The 26,744-nt window shown below is 30.5% G+C and overlaps 1 protein-coding gene across 1 annotated transcript; it reads left to right on the forward strand.

Moving 5' to 3' along the window:
- Positions 1–5,005: 5,005 nt before the first annotated feature.
- GH3.9 (putative indole-3-acetic acid-amido synthetase GH3.9) lies at positions 5,006–8,429 on the forward strand. The gene is made up of 4 exons (XM_021424954.1): positions 5,006–5,319; positions 5,442–5,543; positions 6,591–7,414; positions 7,684–8,429. The coding sequence occupies exons 1-4, from the start codon at positions 5,030–5,032 to the stop codon at positions 8,253–8,255; spliced, it is 1,788 nt and encodes a 595-aa protein (XP_021280629.1). The 5' UTR covers positions 5,006–5,029; the 3' UTR covers positions 8,256–8,429.
- Positions 8,430–26,744: the final 18,315 nt, after the last annotated feature.

The following is a 26,744-nucleotide window of genomic DNA, read 5'->3' on the forward strand; positions in this document are numbered from 1 at the left end:
GATGCAGTATGAGTCAATAAAAAATAAATGTTGTTTTTGGCATTTTGCTAATTTGTTAATAGAAATCAAATTGAACCTAAAACTTGGTACACATAAAATAGTTTCTAAAAACAAATTTCCTATTTTTAATAATGCTTATAGTATTGGATGAAGGTTGATTATGCATCAAATAAAAATAAAACGTAGGAACAATAAATTTAAAAATTAAATTTCACTTCATCCTTTTAGGATCTTTTTCACATCAAATTGAGTATAAAATTAAATTAAAAATAAAATATATATGACCATATCAAGTTTACCTAAATAAGAAAGGTTGATGAATCCTTGTTAAACCACCAAATTAGCCTTCAAAAAGCTCAACCACCTCAGCACGGTTGTTCCAAACTAAAGCTGTTTAAGAAATCATTGTGCAGCCTCTAATGATGATCCACACTAATTAATTAGAAGATCTTTCTTTAAAGATTAGAAGTGCTATGCCGTGGCAATGTACTAGCAAAGATAAGTTTCATAAACTCATAATCCACACAAAATTGTAGGGCTGAATACACAAAAGAAATCAAGTGAATGAAAAACTATTTTTCTTCACACAAAGAACGGCAAGACAAAAGGAATTTCTAATGTGCTGTTCTTTTTTTTTCTACCATTTTCTCTCATTTTGTTTGGAGGCTATAGCAAGGTATTTATACCTTAGATTAATTTTAAACCCTAATTACAAAACTATTTTGTAATAGCCAATTAATCTAATAATTTGAATAAATAATTTAATTAAGTCCTTAAGAAGCCTAATTACTTGTTTAATTTAATTAATTAGGCCTAATAACTTAATTAAACAATTTAATTAAGCCCAACAATTTAATTAAACAATTTTAATCAATTAGGCCAATGATTTAATTAAACAAATTTAATCAATTAGGCCTAATAACTTAATTTTTTAATTTAATTAATTAGGCCCAATGACTTAATAAATAATTTAATTAATTAAGCTCAATGATTTAATTAGACAATTTAATTAATTAGGAACAACTTAATTAAGATATTTTAATCAAGTGCTTGATAAGCTTATAACTTCTAATTTGATTAAGTCCAACTTAATCACCTCTCCTATTTTATTTTCAACATTTAGTTTAGGTGTTTGACTCATTAAGTTTCTAACAAGTTGGTAATGAACTCAATATATAATTCTTAAGTTAAACTTAGAATTAGATAAATTTAAACTACTTTAAATTTATCATTAATCAAGTTAACTACCTAAAGTTTATAGACCAAGATTGGGATCTAGCAATCCATCATAGCCACCCAAATGTTAGAAGAGTCAAGATGATTTGACTCAACCTTTCAGTGATCAGCCTTTCAGTGTAATTCATTCCCTCATCATATATCCTGGAAATGATAAGAACCTGATAGTGTCTACTCTTATTGATATCTATATTCATTCTTAAAGTTTGATCATTAGCTTTACAAAGACTTATGAAATCCTTTTACAATCTTCAAGTCGCCTTGGTCAAGGATTTGAATAAGCTAATATCAACCAAGAACAATTAGGATTCCTATCTTGACTACTTATTTGCATTCACATGCTTCATGCTATACCCAAAAGCATCCTATTTTGGCATCTTAATTTGGCATCCTTGGTTAGGCACCTGTAGGGATAAAATCAAAGTAGAGCACTCCATACATAAGACAACCTGGTATCTCAAGTCTAGGAAATTTTTACACAACTAACATATGAGAAGTATTATATAGACATTTGAGTGAAATACTAAATACACTTCTCATGGCGGGTCATGTTCAGTGAGCTTGCTCTCATAAGCAAGCACTTACATTTTAATTCCAATTATAACTATACTTCAATCTATGAGATCGGTTACTTACTTTTCAACTAAAGAACATAGAATGTACTAGTCTCTAGGTATCATTGATGTCCAATCTCAATGATGCATTGACCAAAAACATTTTGAGATTACGCTTTGATACATAAGGATTTTATAACTGCAACCCATTACAATTCCCTTACAAGGCATATTAATCTTATGGACTTCATCCAATTATACTTATAACTTATTATAATTGATATCTTATTAATGAAAGAAAACCTTTAATCATTCAACATGAATGATGTTATTGCATGATTTGAATCAAGCCTTAACCAATCTCAATTGGTTGCAGGGCTCATTCCAACATATATGAGATATCGAAACACTAGTTTTATTTGGTAATTAGATAAATTTATTATGAACTTTCCTATAAACAGTGAAATATTTTAGATTACAGGCTCTATGATCAATAGCACTAGTATCAAGTATCCAAATATCATTATTTTGAAAAGAATATACTAGAATAGTAACATTATTCACAAAAAGATATACTGGAACAACAACATTCAAAGAATAATGAGAATGGTTAGAAAACTTGCTTGCCAAAGTTGAATTCACCAAAGTAGTCTTACTCTGCTGGCTTGATGTTGTGAGAGTGTCATGATTAGTGGTTGATGGTTGCTCATTGATAAGAGGTGTGAGTTTATGAATTTGATCCTTAAAGAGACTAATCTAAGAGATTCGACTATTGATAGCTTGATCTTTAACTTCATCATTTTGAACCAAAGAAATCACATTATTAGCAAAATGATATTGGCCTTTTCTAGCACTAGTAGTAGATTTGTTCCTAGCAAACTTATAGTTTGTAGGAAAACCAATCAAACGATAACACTTTTCTTGTAAGTGCCCTTTCTTTCCTCAATGTGAACATACAAAGTTAGACTTCTTTTTAGATTTTCCATCAATAACAACAGACATAGCAGTAGTCTTAGTCAATGGCTGAGCCATGATATGAAAATTCCTTTGATTCTCTTTGAGAACAATGTTATATGCCTCATCCAAAGATGGAAAAGACTTCATCATGATGATTTGTGATCTTTAAGTAAAAGAAACTATCATTCAATCTTTTTTTAAAAAATAAAACATATTATCTTTGGAATTTTTATCAATAAAAGTCTGAAAACCTCCATAAATGCATTTAGGCAAAAGACGAAAATTATGAAGCTCTTCCCAAATAGAGCTCAGTTAAGTAAAGTATAGATCAATTGATCTTTTTCCTTGAGCAATACCATTGAGAGTGTGCTATAGATTGCAAATCCAAATGTCATCTGGTAACAAAGACCTTCATTTTAGGGTTTCCTAGATTTGAGCCGTATACTCATATAAAAGACAATGGAAGTGATTGACAGAGTTAAAGAATTAAGGATACAAGCAACAATTAGACTATTGCATCGCATCCATGCCATATACAATTTATTAGTAACTTAAGGTTGAGGAATCGTACCATCAACAAACCCTAGCTTATTGCAAATGGAAAAGGTGAGATAAAAAGACCTGCTCCATTCTGAATAATTGTTCAGTGTGAGCTTTGGTATGATAGAAATTGAGCAGTGTTGATCTTAATGATGCACAAAATAAGCAGAATGTCAATTATCCAATGGTGAAATCATAGATTTTAGATCCACTGAGTCGGCCATTGTGAGAAGCACCCAAAAGCAAATCTTTACAAAAATAAATCTCCAAACAAAATAATGAATAGAAAAAAAAAATTCTACATATCTGTAAAGAAGATGAATTTGGAAAAAGAAACCTTAACATGATATATTCTACAATGAACAAGACAACAACAAGAAACACCCATGAAGAACCAAGAAAAATGAGAAATCAACCAATTGAAAGACTAAGATCTACAAAAGAAATAAAAAATCAGATCGAGAACCCTAGATAAGTCTCTGATACCATGTAAAAATCTGAAAATTTCTCAAGAATATGGAGGAACACATTTGGGGAATATTTCATTGTATTCTATATCTTGTTAAAATAAGAAGAGCCAGCTATTTATAGTACTGGTAAGTTTGTAATACAGAAAACATATGAAGGCTAAAAATGTAAAAGAATTAAACTAACTATTTACAATAGTAACATTAATAGGTAAAGTAATTAAGGTAAAAACGATCATGTTTAATTTATAAAAATAAATTTATATTCAATTCATGACGATCATAACCTTGGTAGTCCAAAATAATAAAACTATCAGTAGTTGTATCAATGAATCAAATGGCCCCAATGATGGAATCTGTGAAGGACAACTTGTACTATCTCTCTAGATTTGGTAACAACCAAAAATCTTTTATTGCTTCATGAAGGGTAAAATGGGTATCATGTGATACATGAATTCATCAGAAAAAGAAATCATGATTTATTGGTAAGAATTATGAAACTTGTCAAGTAAATTATTTTAGGACAAATTATCTATTTTTAAATCTAATAAATTTAATTAAACTGAATTAGAACAACACTTTTAAGGACTTCGGTGCATTATAGCAATGTAGAAAGAGAAAGGGAACAAATGCTAAACGGAAAGAGATTGAGTTTCTTGGCCTTTTACGTACCTTTACGGGAAAAGATATGTGGAAAAGCTCCATTTAATGGACAACATATGATGTTAGAACCCGAACCGAATACTAACATTGTTGTAATGTCCATGTTATTTAGAATATACAATCCGTGTTTTGAAATCTGTCACATTGTGAACAAGACAACATCATGATCAGTTGGTACAACCTTTGAAGTCACTGTTCATCTTTGACGAGATGATCTTTTATTCTTTAGTCATTTACCCTTAACATCTTTACTCAAAAGGCTGCAGGGAAAACTAGAATCTTCTCTCTTGAATCATTGCGTTAAAAAATGGGCTATTTAATTGAATCATTGTCTAATTTATTAAAACCATTTCCATTATATTGTTGGATGATCAAGTCTTTGTTTTCTAATCAAGAAAAACAAGTGAGGGTCCACAGTACAGATGAAATCAGCACAATATCCTTCTGATCGGCTTGTAATGATGTACAGAAAAAATATGTCCATCATTCAACAGGAACATGACAAAACCAAACTTATTATATATAGACCTTCTAGCTTGTAAGTTGTGATCAAAAGTATTGCTCTTCTTATTTTTTCTTTAAACTTCCTACTCATTCTTTTTTAATCATAGCATGGATGGGAAGAAACTGGAGTATAGGGGTGAGGATGCCTTGAAGGAGATTGAAAAGTTAACGGCAAAGGCTGCTGAAGTTCAGGATGGCATCTTGAAAGAAATCATAAAGCAAAACGTTGAAACCGAGTATTTGAATAAGTATATGAAAGGATCTAAAGATGTTTCTGAGTTTAAACGTTGTGTCCCGGTTATTACCTACAAGTATATCTATCCCTATATCCAGAGAATTGCTAATGGTGAAGGCTCTTCCCTCATTACTGGTCAGCCCATAATTGAAATACTGTGCAGGTTTCCTCTTTCTTACTGTCTCCATTCTTTGCACCATTATTGTTTGTTCTTAAATTTTAACTTTTGAACATGTTTTCTGTCCTACGTCGAAAGTTAATTGAAGCATGTTCCTCAATTTGCAGCTCAGGGACTTCTGCTGGAGAGCCTAAATTAATGCCATCAATAGCAGAAGATCTTGACCGTCGAACCTTTCTTTATAATCTCATCATGCCAATTATGAACCAGTTAGCTTACATCTTTTTCCTTTATTAACTTTTTTATATTTTTTTCCATTAATTCCAGCAATGTGTCTGTGGCTCTGTGTGCATGCTTTTGTGCATTATGTGTTTGTTGACGTGTGTGGATTGGATTGTGGAGCAATTTATTATCCTCTTGGAAGGATGTCCTGAGCAATATTCTTTCTTGAAGTGACCTCTGTCACTTTATTGTATGGAAGATGTTATCCCGTATTTTTTGTTTAGAAGGTCATTAAATCTTGAATATCCAGCATAAGATTTGGATTCTCCATTCTAAGCAAGGTCTAAGGATGAGATATGATGAGATGCAGATAAAGTCGTTTTATGTAGTGCTTGAAGGGTACACTTTACCATCCATTAAAGAGATTGTGAGAAGAATTTGCTGCGAACTCGGAACTTTTAGATAATAACCACTACTTAAGTTGAACATGAAGCCATCAAAATTGTTCAGGTTAAAGCAAAATACTACTGATGACTCATGTGGGAACTGTTGCATGAGAAAGCCTCTTAAAAGTGAAAGCACCTAGTTCTACCCACAATATCCGACTCATTGTGAGTCAGAAAATATAAGTATATTTTGTTTTAGTCCCTCATCTCACCGTTTCGACTCAATCTCTTGCTTTTGACAGAAAAAGAAAAGTGTGATAAGGATTTTGTACTTGCATGTGAAATCGGTTAGCTGTGTTGTTTTTTGTTTTGGAGAGGAAAGAAGAGAGAGCGAGGGAGCGTAAAGAATTTTATCCTTCCACAAGTTTCTTACTCTTTAGAATTTAGATCGTGTTATCAGTGCAAGTTGGCGTGTAGTGCATGAAAAGAACTTGCACCCATCTGCATTGAGACTTTTGTGTAGTGAGACTGCACCTTTTGCATTCAGGTAATGAAAGCACTTTTATATTGTCTCGTATATAATGATCATAAGAAAGATTCAGAACTGAATAAAGAATTTCCCAGTAAGTGCACACTAAGGTCAATTTATCCAATAATATGCAGATGTTTTGGTTAAAATGATGCCTGTCTTGACATTTTAACTTTCAGGTACATTTGCGGTCTTGATGAGGGCAGGGCCATGTATCTCTACTTTGTCAAGGCTGAAATGTCTACACCCTGTGGCCTGCCATTTCGAACCGTGCTCACTAGCTACTACAAGAGCAAGCACTTCAAGTGCCGAGCACGAGACCCATTTAACGATTTTACAAGCCCTGATCAAGCCGTCTTGTGCAATGATAGCAGCCAAAGCATGTACTGCCAGTTGCTAGCTGGTCTAGTCCATCGTCACCAGGTCATGAGGCTAGGGGCAGTATTTGCATCTGCTCTTCTTCGGGCCATCTCTTTTCTTGAGCGTAAATGGGTTCAACTATGCAATGACATCCGCACTGGCCAGCTTGACCTTACGATCGTAGACCCTGCATGCCGGTCATCAATGACAACAATACTAACATCACCTAACCCCCATCTAGCTGATGAGATTGAGGGCATTTGTAGCTGTCCATCTTGGAAGGGAATCCTATGTCGCCTTTGGCCTAGGGCCAAGTACATTGAGGCTGTAGTCACCGGCTCCATGGCACAGTATATACCAGCTCTTGAGTTTTACAGTGCAGGGAAGTTGCCATTGGTCTGTACTATGTATGCTTCCTCTGAATGTTACTTTGGAATCAACTTGAAACCCTTGTGTGACCCTGCAGAAGTAGCATTTACCCTCTTGCCTAACATGGGCTACTTTGAATTTTTACCTTTGGGAGAAAATGGAACACTTTCCCTAGACGTAGATGAAGAGGAGGAGGTGCCAAATGACAGGCTTGTGGATTTGGTGAATGTTAAAGTCGGCTTGTATTACGAATTGGTGGTAACTACTTTTTCTGGTAAGAATAAGAGATTCTTTAAAACCATTTGTTTCTTGTTAAGGCGATTAATTCGCCCAAAAAAATCTCAATCATTCTATGTGCTTCGGTTTTCAAATTCAAGTTAATTCCAATAAGAAAACTCATGTTTCCTTTAGTTTGCTTGATAACAGACTTACTTTTGTTAGTCGCAATTTAACAAGTCTTTTCTAGAACAGAAATATATATCCGTGCATGTTGCTATTGTAGTTGTCACCATCTGAACTACTTGAAGCTTATTCACGATTCAGGTCTGTGTCGATATCGTATTGGAGATGTGCTCCAGGTGACTGGATTTCACAATCAAGCCCCACAATTCCGATTCATCTGCAGGAGAAATGTTGTGCTTAGTGTGGACAATGACAAAACCAACGAGGTAGATCTTCACAGAAGCGTCACCATAGCAAAAAGATTGTTAGAACCCTACAACGCTCTGCTTGTAGAATACACCAGCTATGCTGATACGTCCTCTGTCCCTGGACATTATGTACTCTTCTGGGAAATCCAAATGGTAGACTCATCCACCTCTATCGATGCTAAAGTGCTAGAAGATTGTTGCATCACTGTGGAAGAAGAGCTGGATTATGTATATAGGCAATGCCGTAGCAGGGAAAAGACTGTGGGACCACTCGAGATACGAGTGGTTGCGCCTGGAACATTTGAGGCATTGATGGATTTCTTCATCAGCCAAGGGGGTTCAATCAATCAGTATAAAACACCAAGGTGCATCAAGTCTCATACTGCTCTTAAGTTGCTTAATTCTCATGTCCTGGCATCATTATGCAGTCCTCGAGATCCGAAGTGGATCCCCTTGAATGGGTAATACTTCGATATGTTTGGTTCCGTTTATCTTTTCAATCTAGCTAGCTAAATTGTCTTTGTAGTTTCTAATTGGAGTTGCATTAAAAGCAATAGGATGATCCAGTTCGTTAATTAGATACTAGTGCTTTGCCTCATCGGTCAACCTGTAATCTTCGTCTTATTTGCAATTGAATATTTCTACCTTAAATTTTTATCACATGGATGAAAAAAGATCAACAGATTTATAACTTTTTAACTTTTTCATATCATTCTTGGATTAAGGTAATTAGTGAGATGCATTAGATAATGATGGTAGGAGCAGAACTCTTTTCACATTGTTAATTTTTATTGCACCATATCTGACAAGTCATTTTAAGTTTGAATTTTGGATTAAATATTTTTACTTCCTTAAGTTTTGCTCATAATTTCACGTAGATCTATTAATATTCAAAATAAACAGTCCGTTTCAAAATAATATCTTTTATTGGACACATAAATCTTGTCGTTACTTAATTGTTAGAGTTTTCATTACTTTAATGATGTGGCAGCATTTTTAAGATAATTTTGCTGTTCATCTTTAAATCAACCAGAAGTTAAAACTCTCTTAAAATCTAGATTTCATTATTGAAATACTCTAGATTTGTCATTGATTTTTGGCATTCCAATTCTGAATCGACTTGTGAACAGAAAAAATAAACCTATGTTTAATTTTTGGTTGGTGATTCAAAGTGAGGTTGAAAAGTGAGAAGAGAAAATGAAAGTTTAGTTGTTGAGTTGATTTTTCGTATTTGTTTATGGGTTTAGAAACATAAATCCATGGTTGATCTAAGTTTTGAGTTTTAAAGCTTGTTGTGAGAACTTGGCATTGTTGAGTCATGAGATTTAAAGGTGTTGGATACCCAAAGAGCTATTGACACATTATTGTGTTTATCTTTTTTATGTGATGGGCATTTTAAACATTTCACATTTGTTGTTAACGTGGTTTACACATTTAAGACAAACAGTTTATTTCTAATACTAATGAATCCACATATAATTATGAGTAAAATTTAAAGGGTAATTCACTCTATTTACAAGCATAATGTAAAAGAATTGCTGAGAAAAAAATTGTAAAAGAATTTGACACCTACAGGCATCAACTATTGATTGCATACGGGGTTTGCTCCATCATGCAGTGCAAAGACATGAGCTTTATTGTGATTTAGTAACATACTCGTGTTACGCTGCAGCATTTATATTTAATTTGTTGAATGAAATATAAAAGTAAAAGAATTGGGTAGTTAAAGTTGGAATAAATAGCCTTTTTTCAAAAAAAAATTGGAATAAATACATATCTTTGGAGCAAAATTTTAATTTAATATGTAGATTTAGATAATATAAACTAAATTGAGTAAGTTCAATGTTGTGGTTGCGTAATATTAAATTCGTTATTTTTGTTCTTTTTAATAGATTGAATAGTAGTACTTAGAAGCAAAAGTAACCCTAGTAAAATATAAGGGAAATAAAAAATGATTCTTGCATTGTTATTCTTTACGGTAAAAAAATGATAAAGAAAGTAAATGGTGGATTTAAAGTAGAAATAACAACTATTGAAAGTTTCTAACAGTGTACAAGAAATGACAAATTGTATCTTGGTTCAAAAAAACCCCCAGTCTGATGCGTGAGAAGACAAAGGGTTTTGGGCAGTATCACAAACTGAAAAATTTACAATTAAATCAGCATATAGCTATATTGCGAGCTTCAACCGCTTAATGAAAAATCGCATTTGGAGATTGATTTGGAAGTGGCTTGGTGCTCATTGCATATATGCCTTTTTATGGTTGGCATATAAAGACGGTTTTTTAACCAACTTGGAACAGTCACGTCATCATTTTTCAACAATTTCTTTTGCTTGCGATGCATATAGAAGCTGAGTTAGTTATGCATGTTATTCGCGATTGCCCTCTTACTAAAATTGTTTCCAATTCTTTTATTCATACTAATCTTTGTGGCCTTTTGTACAATTAGAATATGCTTAATTGGTTTTATTAGAATCTCAGAGGAGGTTTTCTCGTCTTGCAATACCCCCTAGGGTGTCTTGTTTGGTATCATTTTGTGGTCACTTTGGAAGTGGAGGAATGAAGCAATATTTAACCACCAAAATGTAATTATCATCCTAATTAAAAAGTATCTTGAAGATACTATTCGTTCTTGGTTGTGTTTTATTCCCATACATACTGGTGTTAATAAATCTTACGTGGAGTTGTTGATCGGACAATCTCCGCCACCTTAAGGTTGGGTGCTACTCGACATTAATGGAGCTCATCGAACTTCATGCCATCAATCTACTACGAAGGTATCATTCTTGACCACTATGAGAATTGGAAATACAATTTCTTAGTCAAATTCAAAAACTGTTTTGCATATCAAGTAATATTATGAGGAGTTTAATGGGGTTTGTCGATGACATGGAACGAGAGATGTCGTAAGGTGATTTTACCTGTGGACAACAAAATTGCTACACAAGTGATTTAAATGGAAACATATGAACTAAATGCTAATTCAGATTTAACTTTAACTATTAAAGATTTTTTAAAGAAAGAATGATAAGTCAAGATTATTCATGTGAATCGCGAATCTAATCATTTGGTGGATTTTCTTGTGAATATAGCTTTTCAATGTCTTATTGGTATGATGTTTCTCAAGTATCCTTTTAAGAATTGTTGGAATCTATACTTGAAGAGATAAAGAAGAACACACAAAAAATTAATAGAGACTTAACAGTTAACAACAAAAAGAAATGAGAAAGAGTTTGAATGTGAAAACCAGTTTGAGGAACACTATAGAAGGTACTGACTTTAGAGTAGATTTCCATCGTTGCTTTAATGCAAATAGTAATTGATGACATCCTACTACCAACATATAGCAAACCACTCAAAGATCTTCTAATGTGCACTCAAATAGAAAATTTGGCAAACTCGTAAATCTCTCAACTGCTCTTGGAGGAATTTTAGAATGAAGAAGAATAGAGTTTTTGGAAACATGGAATGCTAAGAATGAATTTTTCAGAAAGAAGAGATGGATATTTATAGATAGTGAAACATCACCAACGTGCCTATTCATTTAAACACACTTATTTAGAAATGAACAAATATGCCATTCTAAAGGTATTAGCCTTTCTACAGTCAAAGGCCATATCTCTCCCAATAGACACATTAAATTTTGAATCACCAAAAATAAAATAAAAATTAAAAAGCCAACAATCCCCTACATGATTCAAAATTTACGGAATACAAAAACAGTCTTTTACAATGTATTCGATGAAGGTGTCTTGGGGACTTAAACCTCGTTTAGTATGAGAAAATCCATTTAAAAGAATCATAGTGAACTTACTTCTTAAACAAAGATCTTGTAGCTTGAGCTTTAATTCATCATACACATTGTAGGAGATTTTTATTGAGTTCTAAATGAGGTCACGCTTTAATAGCCTTGCGTTCGTATTTTGCTTCTTGAGTGCTCTAGAGAAAAGCCTAATTTCATAGGTTGCACCCTCACAACCACACTCCAATAGGCGAGTTTTACAATGACATGTGTAAAGGAAACATATCTTGCATAATTTGCTACGAATTCATTCAGACCTTGTACTTTTCCTGGCCGTTATATTAAGTACCATAATATCATAGTGGGACTATAAAACTCTTAAAAATGGGTACTTCTTTAATCACTAAACAACTTGTTTTTACGGCATTGAATTTTCGTCTTAGGATCTCTTATAAAAAAAGTTAGGTTACCATAGCTAGTAATTTCTAATTAATGGACTCGTGTCCCATCCCTCTTGAAAATTCAATGACTTACTTTCTAGTTAATCCTTTCATTAATGGATCCATAATATTTTTGAAAAAGAGATGTAATCCAATGTGATTACTCTATGTTTAATTAAACTCATAATTGTTTGATGCCTTAAATGCATATGTCTCTTTTGTTCATTTTAGTTCTATTGTTGACATTTCATAATAGCCACTTGATTATTACAACAAAGGCAAATGGTAGGAATTTTGTTTTTCTATAATTAGAATATCTTTTAATAAATGTTTAGGCCATTTCGTTTGTTGTGTTATCTATCTAGGGTTGTCATCTTGGATTCCATGGAGGACTAAGAAATACATGTTTGTTTGAAGGGTTTTCATGCAACAGCAGCTCCACCTAATGTGAAAACATATCTTATCGTAGCTTTAGTTTTGTCTAAATCAAAGGTCCAGTTTGCAATGTTGTATCTTTTGAGCACAATGGGATAACTTGAATAATGTATATCCAATGATTTTTTTAACATTAACTGATTTTTTTACCTTTAACATTAACTGACATATAACTCTGAGAAAGTTGAAACATTTTGCAAACATGGGTCACGCAAAATATCTAGTTCAATGTCATCAATATTGAACAATTAAATTTATCTCTATGATCAAAAAATGAGTTAAGGAAAAAAGGGAAAAAAGAAAAGAAAAATAATTCCAAAATTCGGGCTTAAAGGAGTTAAGGAAAAAAAGGAAAACAGAAAGAAAAGAAAAATAATTTCAAAATTTGAAGGAAAAAAAGAAAAAACAAACATGGATCTCGCATAATATCAAGTTCAATGTCATCAATCACAAATAATTAAATCCATTTTTAAGGATCAAAAGATGACTTAAGGAAAAAAAAAAGAAAAAAATAAAAGAAAAATAATTCCAAAACTTAGGCCTAAATGAGCTAAAAACAGAAAAAAAAAGACAAATAATTTCAAAATTTGAGCTAAAGAAAAAAGGAAACAAAATAAACATGGATCTCGCATAATATCAAGTAAATGCCATCAATCTTGAATAATTAAATCCATCTTTAGGATAAAAAAATAGTTAAAGAAAAAAGGAGAAAAAAATAAAAAAAATAATTCTAAAACTTGGGCCTAGATGAGCTAAGGAAAAAAAGGAAAAAAAAAAGAAAAGAAAAATAATTTCAAAATTTGGACTTAGAAAGAATTGAACTTAGGCATTCAAAATTTAGATTAAGTTCCTTACCACTATTCCAAATCAACTATTTTGATTAATTTAGAGGTGGTAAAGTTATAATTTTTTTACTTTTATACAAACAAAAATAAAAATAATTAAAAATTGAAGGGTGGAAGTCGTCACCCCCCGCCACCCATCTATTTTTGCCTCTGACCATAACAAAGATCATCTTTATCTAATTGTGCTTGTGTGCTTGTATTCTCAGTAACTTTAAAATTAAAATTTTAATTGTGAAAGATTAACAGAATCGAGATTTTCATTTGAAGAAACAACAAGATTGGAGATAACAGAAAAAAGTTCTAAGGTTGTTAACTAATAACGTATTTGATTTTGCCATCTACGACAGTTTTGTCAAAAGAATTTCTCTAGTTTGTAGAAATTTGTTTTTCAATATAAATCATTTTTTTAAAAGAAATACAAAAACAAATCTACTATGAAATTATTGCAATCTTTACTCGATGAGATAAAGAAGAACATATAGAGAAATATCATAGACTTAACTATTAATAACAAAAAGAAATGAGAAAGAGTTTGAATGTGAAAATTGATTCCAGGCATACTATAGAAGGCATTGACTTTAGAGTAGATTTCGTGGCTACCTCAGTGCAAATAACAATTGATGACGTCCTATTCCTAAGATACAACGATCATTTAAAGATCTTCTAATGCTCACTCAAATAAAAAATCTGATGAACTCGTAAATCTTTTTACTATTTTTGAATGAATTTTAAAATGAAGAATAATAAAAATTTTAAAAACACGAAATGCTTAGAATGAATTTTTTAGAAAGAGAGATGGATATTTATAGATAGTTTAACATCACTAATATACCTCTTCATTCAGACACACATATTCAGAAATGAACAAATGTGTTATTGTAAAAATACATGACTTTCTACAATCAAAAGTTATACCTCCCTCAATAGACACATTAAATTTTGAATCATCAAAATTAAAATAAAAATTAAAAAGCTAATAAAAATAATATTTTAATTTTATTAAATGATGTTATGAGAATTTTATTTTTATGTATTATTTTTATATAATTTTATTTTTTTATTTTTTTAAAAAAAGAATATAAAAAATATACTACTGAAATTGACAACAGACGGCACCATTTCTTCAGCTCTCCATGAAAAAAAAAAAATGAGGGTGTCACACTCCCGCGTGTGTCCTTCCAAGTCTACGGTAAGCTACATTACCCCATTTACTTTAATTTAATGTCAGCATGTGTCACCAAGATACTACGTGATTGGTTGCTTGATGAAAAGTTCCGGATAATTTTGCACTTAGCTTTCTTTCGGGGGCAATTCAATCACAATCATACCCATCCAATCCAACCCTTCAAATCAATTGATATTTGACATTATGCGTAGCTTCCCTTGCTTTTCCATAGGTCTTCGCCAATGCCCCACCCGGTTTAAATCCGTGCGGCACATAATCATAACCATATTTTACTCCAATATTTCTCGCGCGTGCCCCATGATGCGCATGCACGATACACCCCCCCTCTCTATCTCTCCTCTTTCGGACAGCTCAATTTGAAATGATATAAGGTTGAAAGAAGTGCCAAGACCATGAAGCTTTCAACAGAATTGTCTGGAATCTATCTTGTGTCAGAGAGGGAGTTCATCTCGGTCTTGCGTCAAGGGTATATGGCTTGTCTCACTCTCAGAGTCCGACTTCTCCGTCCACGATCTCTCCCCTCACCACAGGCAGTGTCCTTACTGTACTTTCCACTTCACAACAAAAGACAAGAAAAAACATTTTATGGGAACAACGAAAAAGGAGAAAACGACTTCTTAACAACCTTTAAACGGGTAAGGAGTGAATTATTGATGTCAAATCCAATACTATTCTTCTCATTTTCCTTTGTTGATGGACATGATGTAAAAGACAAAATTAGTTGTAACAAAGATCTTTTTAAGGTGTTAAAAGATTGGATTAAGGAGGGATCATTATCTTAAATTCATTGAATGAGGGATCATCTGGGATGATGTAATCTTGAGCCCTTTAGAGTTTGATTAATTGGTCTATGGTTGGAAACATATTTTCAAAGTGCATCTGTAAAATAATGAGAATAAAAGTGAAAGTGAAATTGGAAACAAGCAGCGTCCAAAGAAAATGCACCCGGAAAGTTGCTGAGGGTAGAAATCAGACAAGGGATGTCAGTAGATTCGATTACTATTGGAAAATCGACACCGCAAAAGGACATGCAATGAATGCTCTTTCTCTCAGACCCAAAGAAAAAAAAGGTGGCCACACGCAATTTTCAAAGGCAAAAGTTTTTGGATAAGGTTGTCGATCAGGCCAGGCTTAGATATTTATCCCCCTCCCCCATGCTTTGCATAAGATGGAATGGCGTACACTGTTATTTGCTGTGTACACAAAAATGTTCTCCTTTCGATGAAACTAAATCAAGTTTCGTGCAGATTAATTAGCCAAATGGCAAAAAATAATGCCACGTGACTGCAAGTCAAGTTGTCAACACCCGTTTAAGCCTATACCCAGGGCCGGAGCCTCCTTATGTTATGCCCCCCAAAATTTTAATTTTTTTTATATTATATAAAATTTTTAATATATTCTTTTAATGATCTTTCAAAAATAATTTTTAATTTAATAATTAATATAAATAAAAAATAACAAAAAAATTCTACATACCTCACTCGATTTTAAATTTTTTTCCTTTTCTCAATTTATATTATTATTATTTTATTTATTTATTTATTTATATTCTAATTCTATTTATCCATATGTTTTAAATTTTTATAGATTTTCTTTTTTAAATTTTTACGAAATATCAAATATATTTTTTTATTATTTCATATGTGGATCTATCTTCTATTTGTCATGTTCTTCATTCTTCTATTACATAGATTTTATTTTTAATGATTTTAATTTTTAAAAATTAATAAATTATTATTTAATTCTTAAATATAAATTGTAGTATTTCACTGTTAGTTAAAATTTCATTAATATATCATTATTTTATTAATCTTAATTATATAAGAAGAAATTATTTAAATATATTTTTTTATGTGCTTTACATTTTATATTTAATTGAAACGAAATTATCATGAATATGTAGTCTTTAAACAATCTTGATTATATAAGAAAAAAATTATTAATTTTAAATATCATATTTAACTACTTGTATTTTATATATTATAGTTTTATATTTAGTACTATAAATTTAAATAAAAATAAAATAAAAATATTAAATATTGACTGTATTAATTTTTTTTTCAAGTTTGATTAAAATATGAGTAAGTTGAAAATAATTAATAAATTTTTAAAAGAAAAAATACAAATCGTTCAAATGATTATCTTACATTTGAATTATCAAATCTTAATGCTTCAATTCATAAATAAGAGCAATGTAAATCAAAATATCGAAAACTCAATTATAAAGAAATGAATGTTTTTTAGTATATAATCAATAATTAATGATTTGAATCTAAAAAATATGATTGAATATAATTTTCCTAGAATACTATTATAAATTTTTTTATTTATATATTATATAAAATTATTTTTTATTATTAATTAAATTTAACATATTAATTTTTATATTTTTAATTTTTATTCCTTTGTCTTTATCTTCCTCAATAAAAATTGATTAGCTCGCGGTTATAACCATATTTGTTTTCGGTATAAAGGGAAAGTCCATTAGCAAACACAAGCCCATAGACCAAGAACATCAATATGCCATCTTGAAAGTAAAGGCAAAATCAGTAGAGGAGAATCCTCGAAGCAAAATCAGTGGAGGAAAGTTCATTCGGAGGTCCTCTCTCTCTCTCGCTCTCTGCTTATATTTTGGGCCACAAAATCATTGAAAAAAGGTTTTGTTCCGCAGCTTTTTTGGGCTTAAGCCCTTCCCAATTTAATTTGCAATATGCGTTTTCACCATTATATATATATATATATATATATATATACATGTATGTGAAAAAACTATCAAATGAAAACAAGGTTTATCAAAGAAAAAAAAACAGAAAATAGATGTTACTATAAAATACAAATCATTCTTAGTTATTAATTTTCAATAACCATAATTATTAAATAAAGATATGTATCATGTATCGAAATCTTATTTTTTAGTATCGAGTATTATATCATATAGTAAGATACAATAAAAAATTTTAAAATTAATTATAAATAACATTTATATATAAAAAATAAAAAATAAAAAAATATATGTTTTAATGGAATTGAAGACTATAGGGTATAAATTGAAAAGATGATTATTTTTTTAATTTAATTTTCAACCAATTACTTAATAATATAGACTTTTAAATAAAATATATATTTTTATATTAATTTATTAATTAAAATATAAAAAAATTTATCATCTTAAAATTAAAAGGGAATTCAATTTTTTTTTAGTATTTTTTGTTTAAAATCTAAAGATTGAAGCTTGTAAAATATAATTTTTCATATTTCAATTCAAAAAAATAATAAAAAATAAAATTATTAATAATTAATTAAAATTAAGTTTATAAAAAGTGTATTGATTGTATCGTACGATACATCTTGTATCATAAAATATGTATTATATATCGTACGATATGTTTTCGATATTTGATCAAATACGATACAATTATAAATATGTATTATTTTCTACTAATATCGTGTCGTATCACACAATAAGTATCGCGTATCGTATGATAATAATAACTAGGTTAATAACCAATACATTCAACCCTCTTCCAAGTTGCTTTTGGATTATTTTAATTATTTAAGCATCCCAAAGTAGATACATAGTTGAGACCTTTTAGATAAATCAATTAAGGAACGTTCTTAATTAATAATCTTCAAAAAGGTAGGTGCTGGGATTCGACTTCATGCTCAAATATGAAAATAATCAAAAAATTAAAATATAACGTAGCAGAATAATAAACTAGCATTTAATTAGAGAAACAGTCGAATCTTACAAGATCAATGTTTATGTTTTTTATATAATTTTTAAATTAATTATGAATATTCATAAATTTAAGAGTTACATACTTTACTTTAAATATCATAATCAGAAGTCAATTAAATAAAAAATGATTGTTATGAAGCAAGAAACCTCGAAAAAAGGATAAAATGGTTTAAAATCCTATAACTAAAATCTTTGCTTCTCCACCTTTAAGATTTGTCAAATCTTTAGCTACGCAAGTGTTTGGTTTTTAATAATAATCCATGCAGTGATCGAATAAGACCTTCTCAAAGATAGGATTTTACTTATACTAGCAAGTTTTGTTTTAAAACAAAAAAATAAAAAATTCTTATCGAATTTTGTTTTGTTAGGCAAAGAAAATTATTTTTCTTTTCTTATTTTATGAAACAGTTAAGAGGTGGCTGAAGGCTTAAAGTTTTAGTTGGCTAACATAACATATTTATATAGCCAAATAAAGTTGTAACCCTAGATACAACAGTTGTGTTTTAATTCAATTAAATCTTTATGAACTTAATTATCCCACTTTATTTTGATCTATTTCAATTAAGTTCCACTTAATTGATTATTCTTATTTAATCTCAATCATATCACTTAATGTGTGTGATCCATTAGGCTTCTAACATGTTGGCAATAAATATAAATCCTAATTAACTATCAATTTGATAATTGATTTATATTTATAGATCATGAATGGCATCTAGCAATATATCATGACCGGTCAAATGTTAGAGAATCAATTAAGAATTTGACGAAACCCTTCAATGATAAGCCTCTTAGTGCAATACGATTCTTTCATCAAATATCTTAAATATATCATAAAACATGGCTCAGTGTCTACTTATAAGATTCCATATTAGGTCTCATAATTTATGACTAACCTTATACAAGTTAATCTCAAATTCATTATGCTTTGGCCAAAGCTTTTATACAAGTTAATCAAGAATTGAGAACAAGTGAGATACATCCCCTCATATCACTTGGGGTAATGAATCCTCTCTTGACCATTCATTTACTTTTGTATACTTCATAGTATAACCAAAAACACCCTGTTTAGGCACCTGGTCGCCTTTAGACCCATAGAGGTGAAATTAAAGTATGTCATTCCCCATACAAAATGACTTGGTATTTTAAGTCCAAGGACTAGTTGCACGAATATCACATGAGAATATATTCCATAGACACTTGAGTGAAATACCAAATTGACTGTTCATTGCTATTTGTATGGATAACTTTTCGATCTTAATTTTTTTCTATCCCATAGCTCAATGGTTATCGGATATTTCTCATTTTTGGTACAATCACTAGACAAATGTGTGCTAAATTTCTTCTTTACGTTGATACCAAACAATTTATGCTTTTATCTCGAAGTTTCTCCCTACACATGTGATCAAGTTTTGTAGTTTTGATTTTCCCATGTTTGTTTAGTGGTATGTTATCAAAAGATTAGGCTTTATTTATGATTTTTCCCCCAATTATTACTGCTGATTTAAAACATATATCAACATTTTCCTTGTTATGGAATCATGATGTGATGCACATGAATAACATTGGTCCATTCTAAAATTACAAGATTACATGTTAAATATCATTAACTTTCAAGTTAGTGTTACCAAACGTGGTTACAAAACTTTGTATTATTGATGTCAAAAAATTGTATGTAACTTTGGTTGTTATGGATATATAAAATATTTTACCCATAGATGTAGACACCCCATTTTGTTTGGGGTGTCTATTGAATTTTAAAAATAAAAAAAATATAAAAATAATAAATAAAGAAGAGAGATAAATATGAAAAAGATAAGGGCATGTTTGCATCAATTTTAATTTTAGATTAAATTGAAAATTTGAAAAGAGATTAAGTGAGATTGAATCAAAACTCAAGAAACTAGTTCAAGAAGGAATAGAAAACGTTGGTTATAAATGTACCTAAGCATCAATGCCAAACACATAGAGAAAAAAAAATAGAGAAAATTGAGAAAGAACAATTGGTGGAGGAGAAAAGGAAAATTTTTTTTTAGAGTTCTTAGGTTCTTGGGTTTCAATTTCTTTATAGTTCTAGGAGGATCGATTTAGTTTTTAAAGAAACTATCTTGATTAAAGGGAAGAGAGAAGGAAAAGAGAAGAAAAAAAAGTATCATAATTTCTTGAATAAGGTCTAGAGAGAGCTTCTCATTCTTAACATTTCATGTTTGGTAGAAAGAGCTCCTTATTCCTGACATTGCACTCTTTAGGTAACATTGATTTAATAATTTGGTTTTCTTTTGGGGTTTTTTCAGCTTAGTTAGATGAGATTTTTTTTTCTTTTTTTCTTTTTTATGATTCTTATTTTTATTTTTGTTTTGAATGTTTTGGTCATCTAAAAATTAGGAGTTTACATAAATTTATGAAAATTCTCTAATAATAAAATCTCAATAATGCCAAAAAAGGTGGTTTTTTAAGAATTTCTAAATGAGAAAATCTTTCAAAATTATGTTTTAAGAGTTTGAAAAATTTTGAAAAATATAAGATGTACATGGAAAAAGAACACGTTATGCAAATGGATTAAATAGAGATATCTCAAGAAGAGATAAAAGAGCAATTAGATAAAATGATGGAGTTAATTATGAACATTAGCAAAAAGACAAAAGTGGTTGAAGAACCTGCCAACCCAGCTAATGAACAAACCTTAAGCAATAATGATTCCATGTACCAACCACCAATATCTCAAAAACAACACTAGTACCCCATATTACTTATGGGAGGACATCCTAATTATGACGAAAAATCATCAATGCAAGAAACCACCCCTAAAGAAAACCTTATTAATCTTATTGCAGTTCCTAGTTTGGATGATCCAAGATAACAAGAAAAGTTGAGTAAAGGTATGTTCGAGGCTATGGATAATGTGAAAGCAGAGAAAAAATTTGACCTCTTAGAGGAATGATTGTGTGCTATGGATGAGATAGATGCCTTGGGATTCATCAATGCATTAAAATTGAGTCTTGTACTTGGACTAGTGATTCCTCCCAAGTTTAAGGTTCTAGACTTTGAAAAGTACGAAGGGACTAAATATCTAATGGCACATGTCACTATGCATGTATTGTTGTAAGATGGTTGCTTACACTCACGATGGTAAGTTGTAGATCCATTATTTCCATTACGACCTTATAGGATCAACTATCAGATGGTATAGCAAATTGGATAGAAGCCATGTGCATTCATGGAAAGACTTAACACAAGCATTCATAGCTTATTACAAACATGTGGCAGACATGGCTCCATACCGTTTAACCTTGCAAAGCATGGAAAAGAAAGCTACTAAAGGCTTTAAGGACTATACTTAGAGATGGAAAGGTACTACCTCACAAGTCCAACCATTTTTGATTGAGAAGGAAATAACAGTAATGTTTGTTGATATTTTAAAGGCCCCACACTATGAAAGGTTGATTGGATATGCCACCAAGAACTTTACAGACATGGTTCTATTAAGTGAGATAATTAAAAGAACAATTAAGAGTGGTAAGATTGAAGAGCTTAGGAAAAGAAACATGCTTAAAAAAAAAGAAGACGAAGCACAAGTAATCACATATGAAGGGCATCAAGCAAGAGGGTACACTCCTTATTAACCTTATCCCACTTACCACCCTAAACCCCATGCTTTTGCCCAAGAACGAGGAAGGTTTAAATGTGTGAAAAGCATCTTTTATTCATTTTATCGTATCTAATAAATGATTCATGTGGTGCATTTTCATATCTCCTCTTCCATGCATTAATTTCATGATACATCCTCACATTTCTTTAATTTATACATTTATAGGCATTTGAATAATGAATGTGAAGATAATGATAATAATCTAGGCTTTTATTTTGAAAGAAATATAAACATTTATAGACTTGATAATGAAGAGAATGCAGATGATTACACTTTGTCTCTTGACTTGCTGAGAACAGTTGAACAAGAAAAATGACAAATCACACCTCATCAAGAAGTCATTGAAACAATTAATTGGCTTGTCGCTATTGCCAACAAAAAGACATGAACTAATTTCTTCAAACATATATGGACATGTTTTCTTGATCATGCCAATATATGCCAAGACTTAGCCCAGATGTTGTGGTACTCAAACTGTTGTTGAAACTAGAATGTAAACTAATCAAGTAGAAATTGAAGTGCATCAAGCTTGAAAAGTAGAAAAAAATTAATGGTGACATAATGCACTTGAGATACGCAAATTGAAAAAAAAATCTTTAAAGATTGCTCTTTAATGAAAGTAACCACACTTGAGATAACAAAAGGCTATCTTTCATATTCCCTTCACAAATATTAAATTATCCACTTGTTATCTCCTTTGAGCTTATTGAATTCTTTTTAAATTGAACCTTAACCAAGGATCACCATCCACAATGGGGGAAAAATGTAAAAAGGATTAATGATAGAGGTTTTACTTCAAGGTAAAAATGCCTTATATTGATTAGGTCTCAACATCATACAAAGAAAAAATAAAAAATGATGAAAAAAAAAGTAAAAAAACAAAAGCAAAAAAGACCCATAAAGCATACCAAGACTAAGGCCTTGAGGAGAATCCTTCACATGACGAGAAATGATCTTTAGTTTGATTACCTTTAAATGTATAATTTGGGCCTATTTACCTTTTCTTTCAGAACCCCTAGCCCAAGCTTACGTTATGTACCTAGAAAAGTCTAAATGGATCAAGTATGGATACTTAAATTAAAGAATAAGCCATGATTTGATTAAAGAAGCTAGGAAAAAAAAATCAATGATGGAATTTGAGGACCTCTGAAAAAACCATAAATATGGATGCATGTTATCATAATAGTTAAGCATTTGCATACCATGATAACATTTTATGTCATATGCATTCAAAAATGATTTTAAAGTCACATATCCTTATTCCAGATGAAGAGTTATGTAGCCTCATTCTAGATAAAGAGTTTATTCTATTCAAACATACGCAGCCTTATTCTAGATGATGAGTTTATTACTTTTAAAGTTATGTAGTTTCATTCCAGATAGGGAACTTATTTCTTTTAAAGTTACGTAGCCTCATTCTAAGTGAGGAATTTATTTTTTCTTTAAAGTTACGTAGCCTCATTTTAGATGATGAGCTTTTTCTTTGGAAAATTATCTTTTCTACCAAAATGGTGTTTATGTCTTTGCACAATTCTTGATTCTCAAAAAATGTGCAAATAGGGGTAACTGCAGACACCTTATTTTGTCTGGAATGTTTATTGAATTTTGAAAATAAAAAATATAAAAATAACAAAAAAAAGAGAGATAAATTTGAAAAACATAAGGATATGTTTGTACCAATCCTAATCCTAGATAAAATGAAATCTGGAGAGAGATTAAGTGAGATAGAATTAAAACTCAATAAACTAATTCAAGAAGGAATAGAACACATAAGCTATAAAATATACCCAAGCACCAGTGATAAACACAGATAAAAAAAGAAGCCAGAAAGTTGAGAAAGAACAATTGGCAGAGGAGAATTTTTTTTTTTGGAGTTTTTGGGTTCTTGGGTTTCAATTTCATTTTAGATCTAAGAGAATCAATTTAATTTCTAAAGAAATTATCATGATTAAAATGGAGAGATAAGGAAAAGAGAAGCATAAAGAGTCTCTTAGTTTCTTGAATAGGGTATAGAGAGCTCTTTATTCATGACATTGCACGCTTGGTAGAGAATTAAAGCTCTTCATTCTTGACATTACATTCTTCGGGTAACATTGACCCAATAGTTTGGTTTTCTCTTTGGGTTTTTTAGCCCAATTAGGTGAGCTTTTATTTTTATTTTTATTTTTTTATGATTTTTATTTTGTATTTTTTGGTCATTTAAAAATTAAGAGTTTACATAAATTTACAAAAATTCTCCAATGATGAAATCTCAAGAATGCCAAAAGAGGTGGCTTCTTGAGAATTTCTAGGTAAGAAAATTTTCAAAATTATACCATAAGAATTTGGATATTTTGGAAAATTTTCAATACCAAAGATTTAGATAAATATTTCAATAAAATAAAAAGACAAAAATATGAAATTAAATAAATAAATTCTCTAATGATGAAATCTCAAAAATACAAAAAAAGGTGGCTTCTTGAGAATTTCTGGGTAAGAAATTTTTTCAAAATTAAGCCATAAGAGTTTGGAGATTTTGAAAAAATTTCAATACCATGAATATTTATTTATTTTTAAAAACTAACAAAAAATAAATAATAAGAAAATAAAAAATAGGTAAAGAAAATTAATTGAATTTTGAACTAGACATTATTTAATAAGGATTAAAGGATACATAATTAATTAGGTATTTATCAAATGGATGTTATGAGGTGCTAATACCTTCCTCTCATGTAAAGCACTTCCGAACCTAATCTACTTCATAGACTAGAATCTATTTTTTTTAATGAACTTAAATTAAGCCTAAGACCTCATTAGGAAAAGTAGATTCATTTAGACGATCAATCACATCTAAAAAAAAAATATTGATAGCTACTCATTTTAAGTCAAATTGTTGAGTTTTAGGACTCACACATCCTGAAAATAGATATTACTTTTATCTGTAATATTTTTATAAATGCATATAGTATACTTGTCGTTGATGGTGATTTAGTTATGTTATAATCGTTGCAGCATCCGCTTTAGTTTACATTTGCTGTTTTTAATTTTTGTTTGCCCTCACTAATTGATCAGATATGTTTGTTACTCTCGCCTCGTTTATTCATTAGCCGTATTTATCTCTAGGTTGCTGTTTTCCCCAACCTTTCAACATCTCCGTATTCTTTTGGGCAGCCATCACGAGAGCTGGGAGCACCCGACTGTTAGAGTGACATTTCTTGATTTATTAACATTTATTGCAATTAGTTTATTTGTTTTGTGTTGTATGTTTTTCCTTTAATCTTTTTGTGATACTATACAAACGTGATGTTCAAGTCTGCTTTTCATGTCTTTATTCCACTCAATTTTCGCTACCAACCCATGTTTTCTACAATTTGTTAAGTTCATTAACAATTTGTGCATTCATTGATGGTCTATTAGCGGCTAAAAAAAACCGTTTTCGTTGTTAAGGGAAGAATTGACCGACAAACAAAAATGCATGAAAAATCAATCTCATACTCACAAGAAGATCTTCTATTCTTAAATCAAAAAGTCTACAATACCACCCATAGCGCATCTGAATTCATTACATTTCGCGAATCACAGGTCAACCTTTTCTTCCTTTAGCAACAAAAAATGATATCTTCCAAGAGAAATTTGGACTGTTTCTTAATAACACAATTATTGTTAAAACGATACAATTGGAAGAGAATGCACTATCAAATTACATAAATATTTTTTTATTATTAAGCTATTGAGCTTGGATATGTTTGATAGTATTTTTTTATTGTTTGGTTCAATTTACAAACTATGTTGGTTTCTTTAAGCAAATTTTGTTCTTTCTCCTATCTACTTTGAGAGTTGAAGGAGGTTGCTCATAATATTGTTGAAGCTAATGGTAATATATTTTGTAAATAGCTAAGGTCTTATTCATTACATATAGAATTCAGGATGATTTTGGTTACTGTTTTATATTGTAGAAATTTAAAAGTACTTTTGTTTATTTCTATTTCATCTTTTGTTTGTTTGATGACATACTTATTGGCTAAGCTTTATTTTTTTTTATCTTTTTAGGTTTTATTGCTTTTGGTGCTTTACTATTCTGTTTTCAGAGTTGTAATTTTATATTTTCTGTTCTTTTGCCCTTACTAAAATGGAAATTAAAAGTTACTATTTCCTGCTTCTATTTTCTTTTAATTCAGGATAATGACAAATAAAGGATGTTGAGAATCTCCCAACCTTCAAAGAAATCTTTTTATTTATATAAATTGATGGATTGAATGCGGTATGAATATTTTTGGGTTGATATTGAAAAGACAAATTGCATATTGTCAACTCTTTATCCAAGCTGCCTATAAATTTTTTGGATAAACTAGCATTGAAAAACAAACACTAACAAAACCATATAACTCCTATAGTAATTTCTTTTAATGTTGATATATATATTTTAGAGCTCTGAATTTGTTTGCAGCCTCCAATAACATTTTGAAATTTTTTGTGAAGTTATCAATCTAATCAACATTAGAATAATACTCTAAGCATGCATGTTAGTAACTAAATTTGTACATTGAATATGCCAGTGTATTGATTTTTTTGGTAATATTGATATCAAGACATCATCCCACTCAATATCTACCTAGCCCTGAATTTAAGTCTGCAATTTTTTATAACACCATGACAACAAGCATGTTTACCCCTCTTCTGAGCATGTCTCATAAATACACTAAACACTAAATTTGTCAATAGATAAAACACTTTTATTTCTATATATACTTATTATCAAATTATATTATTTACATACAAACTATTCTCAACTTAATTGTAAAAATAAAAAAAGGTTGGCATCTCAAGCACACGGCAAAGGCAGCACACTAGTATATATAAATATTCTGGGCCTTGGGCCATTAGAGTTGGACCCTTTTTTCTGTTGTGTTTGTGACATCAGTTTTTTCCCTGGTTTGG

The sequence above is a fragment of the Theobroma umbraticum genome, unplaced genomic scaffold (assembly GCF_002168275.2).
Source record: "Theobroma umbraticum cultivar Fairchild unplaced genomic scaffold, ASM216827v3 scaffold_4.1, whole genome shotgun sequence".
Lineage (NCBI taxonomy): Eukaryota > Viridiplantae > Streptophyta > Magnoliopsida > Malvales > Malvaceae > Theobroma > Theobroma umbraticum.

Excerpts from the sequence above, each read along its gene's own strand:
- GH3.9 (XM_021424954.1), top strand. The coding sequence starts at position 5,030 with ATGGATGGGAAGAAACTGGAGTATAGGGGTGAGGATGCCTTGAAGGAG. Across the intron at positions 5,544-6,590 it reads ATCATGCCAATTATGAACCA|GTACATTTGCGGTCTTGATG; the intron begins GTTAGCTTACAT and ends TTTAACTTTCAG. Across the intron at positions 7,415-7,683 it reads GGTGGTAACTACTTTTTCTG|GTCTGTGTCGATATCGTATT; the intron begins GTAAGAATAAGA and ends TTCACGATTCAG.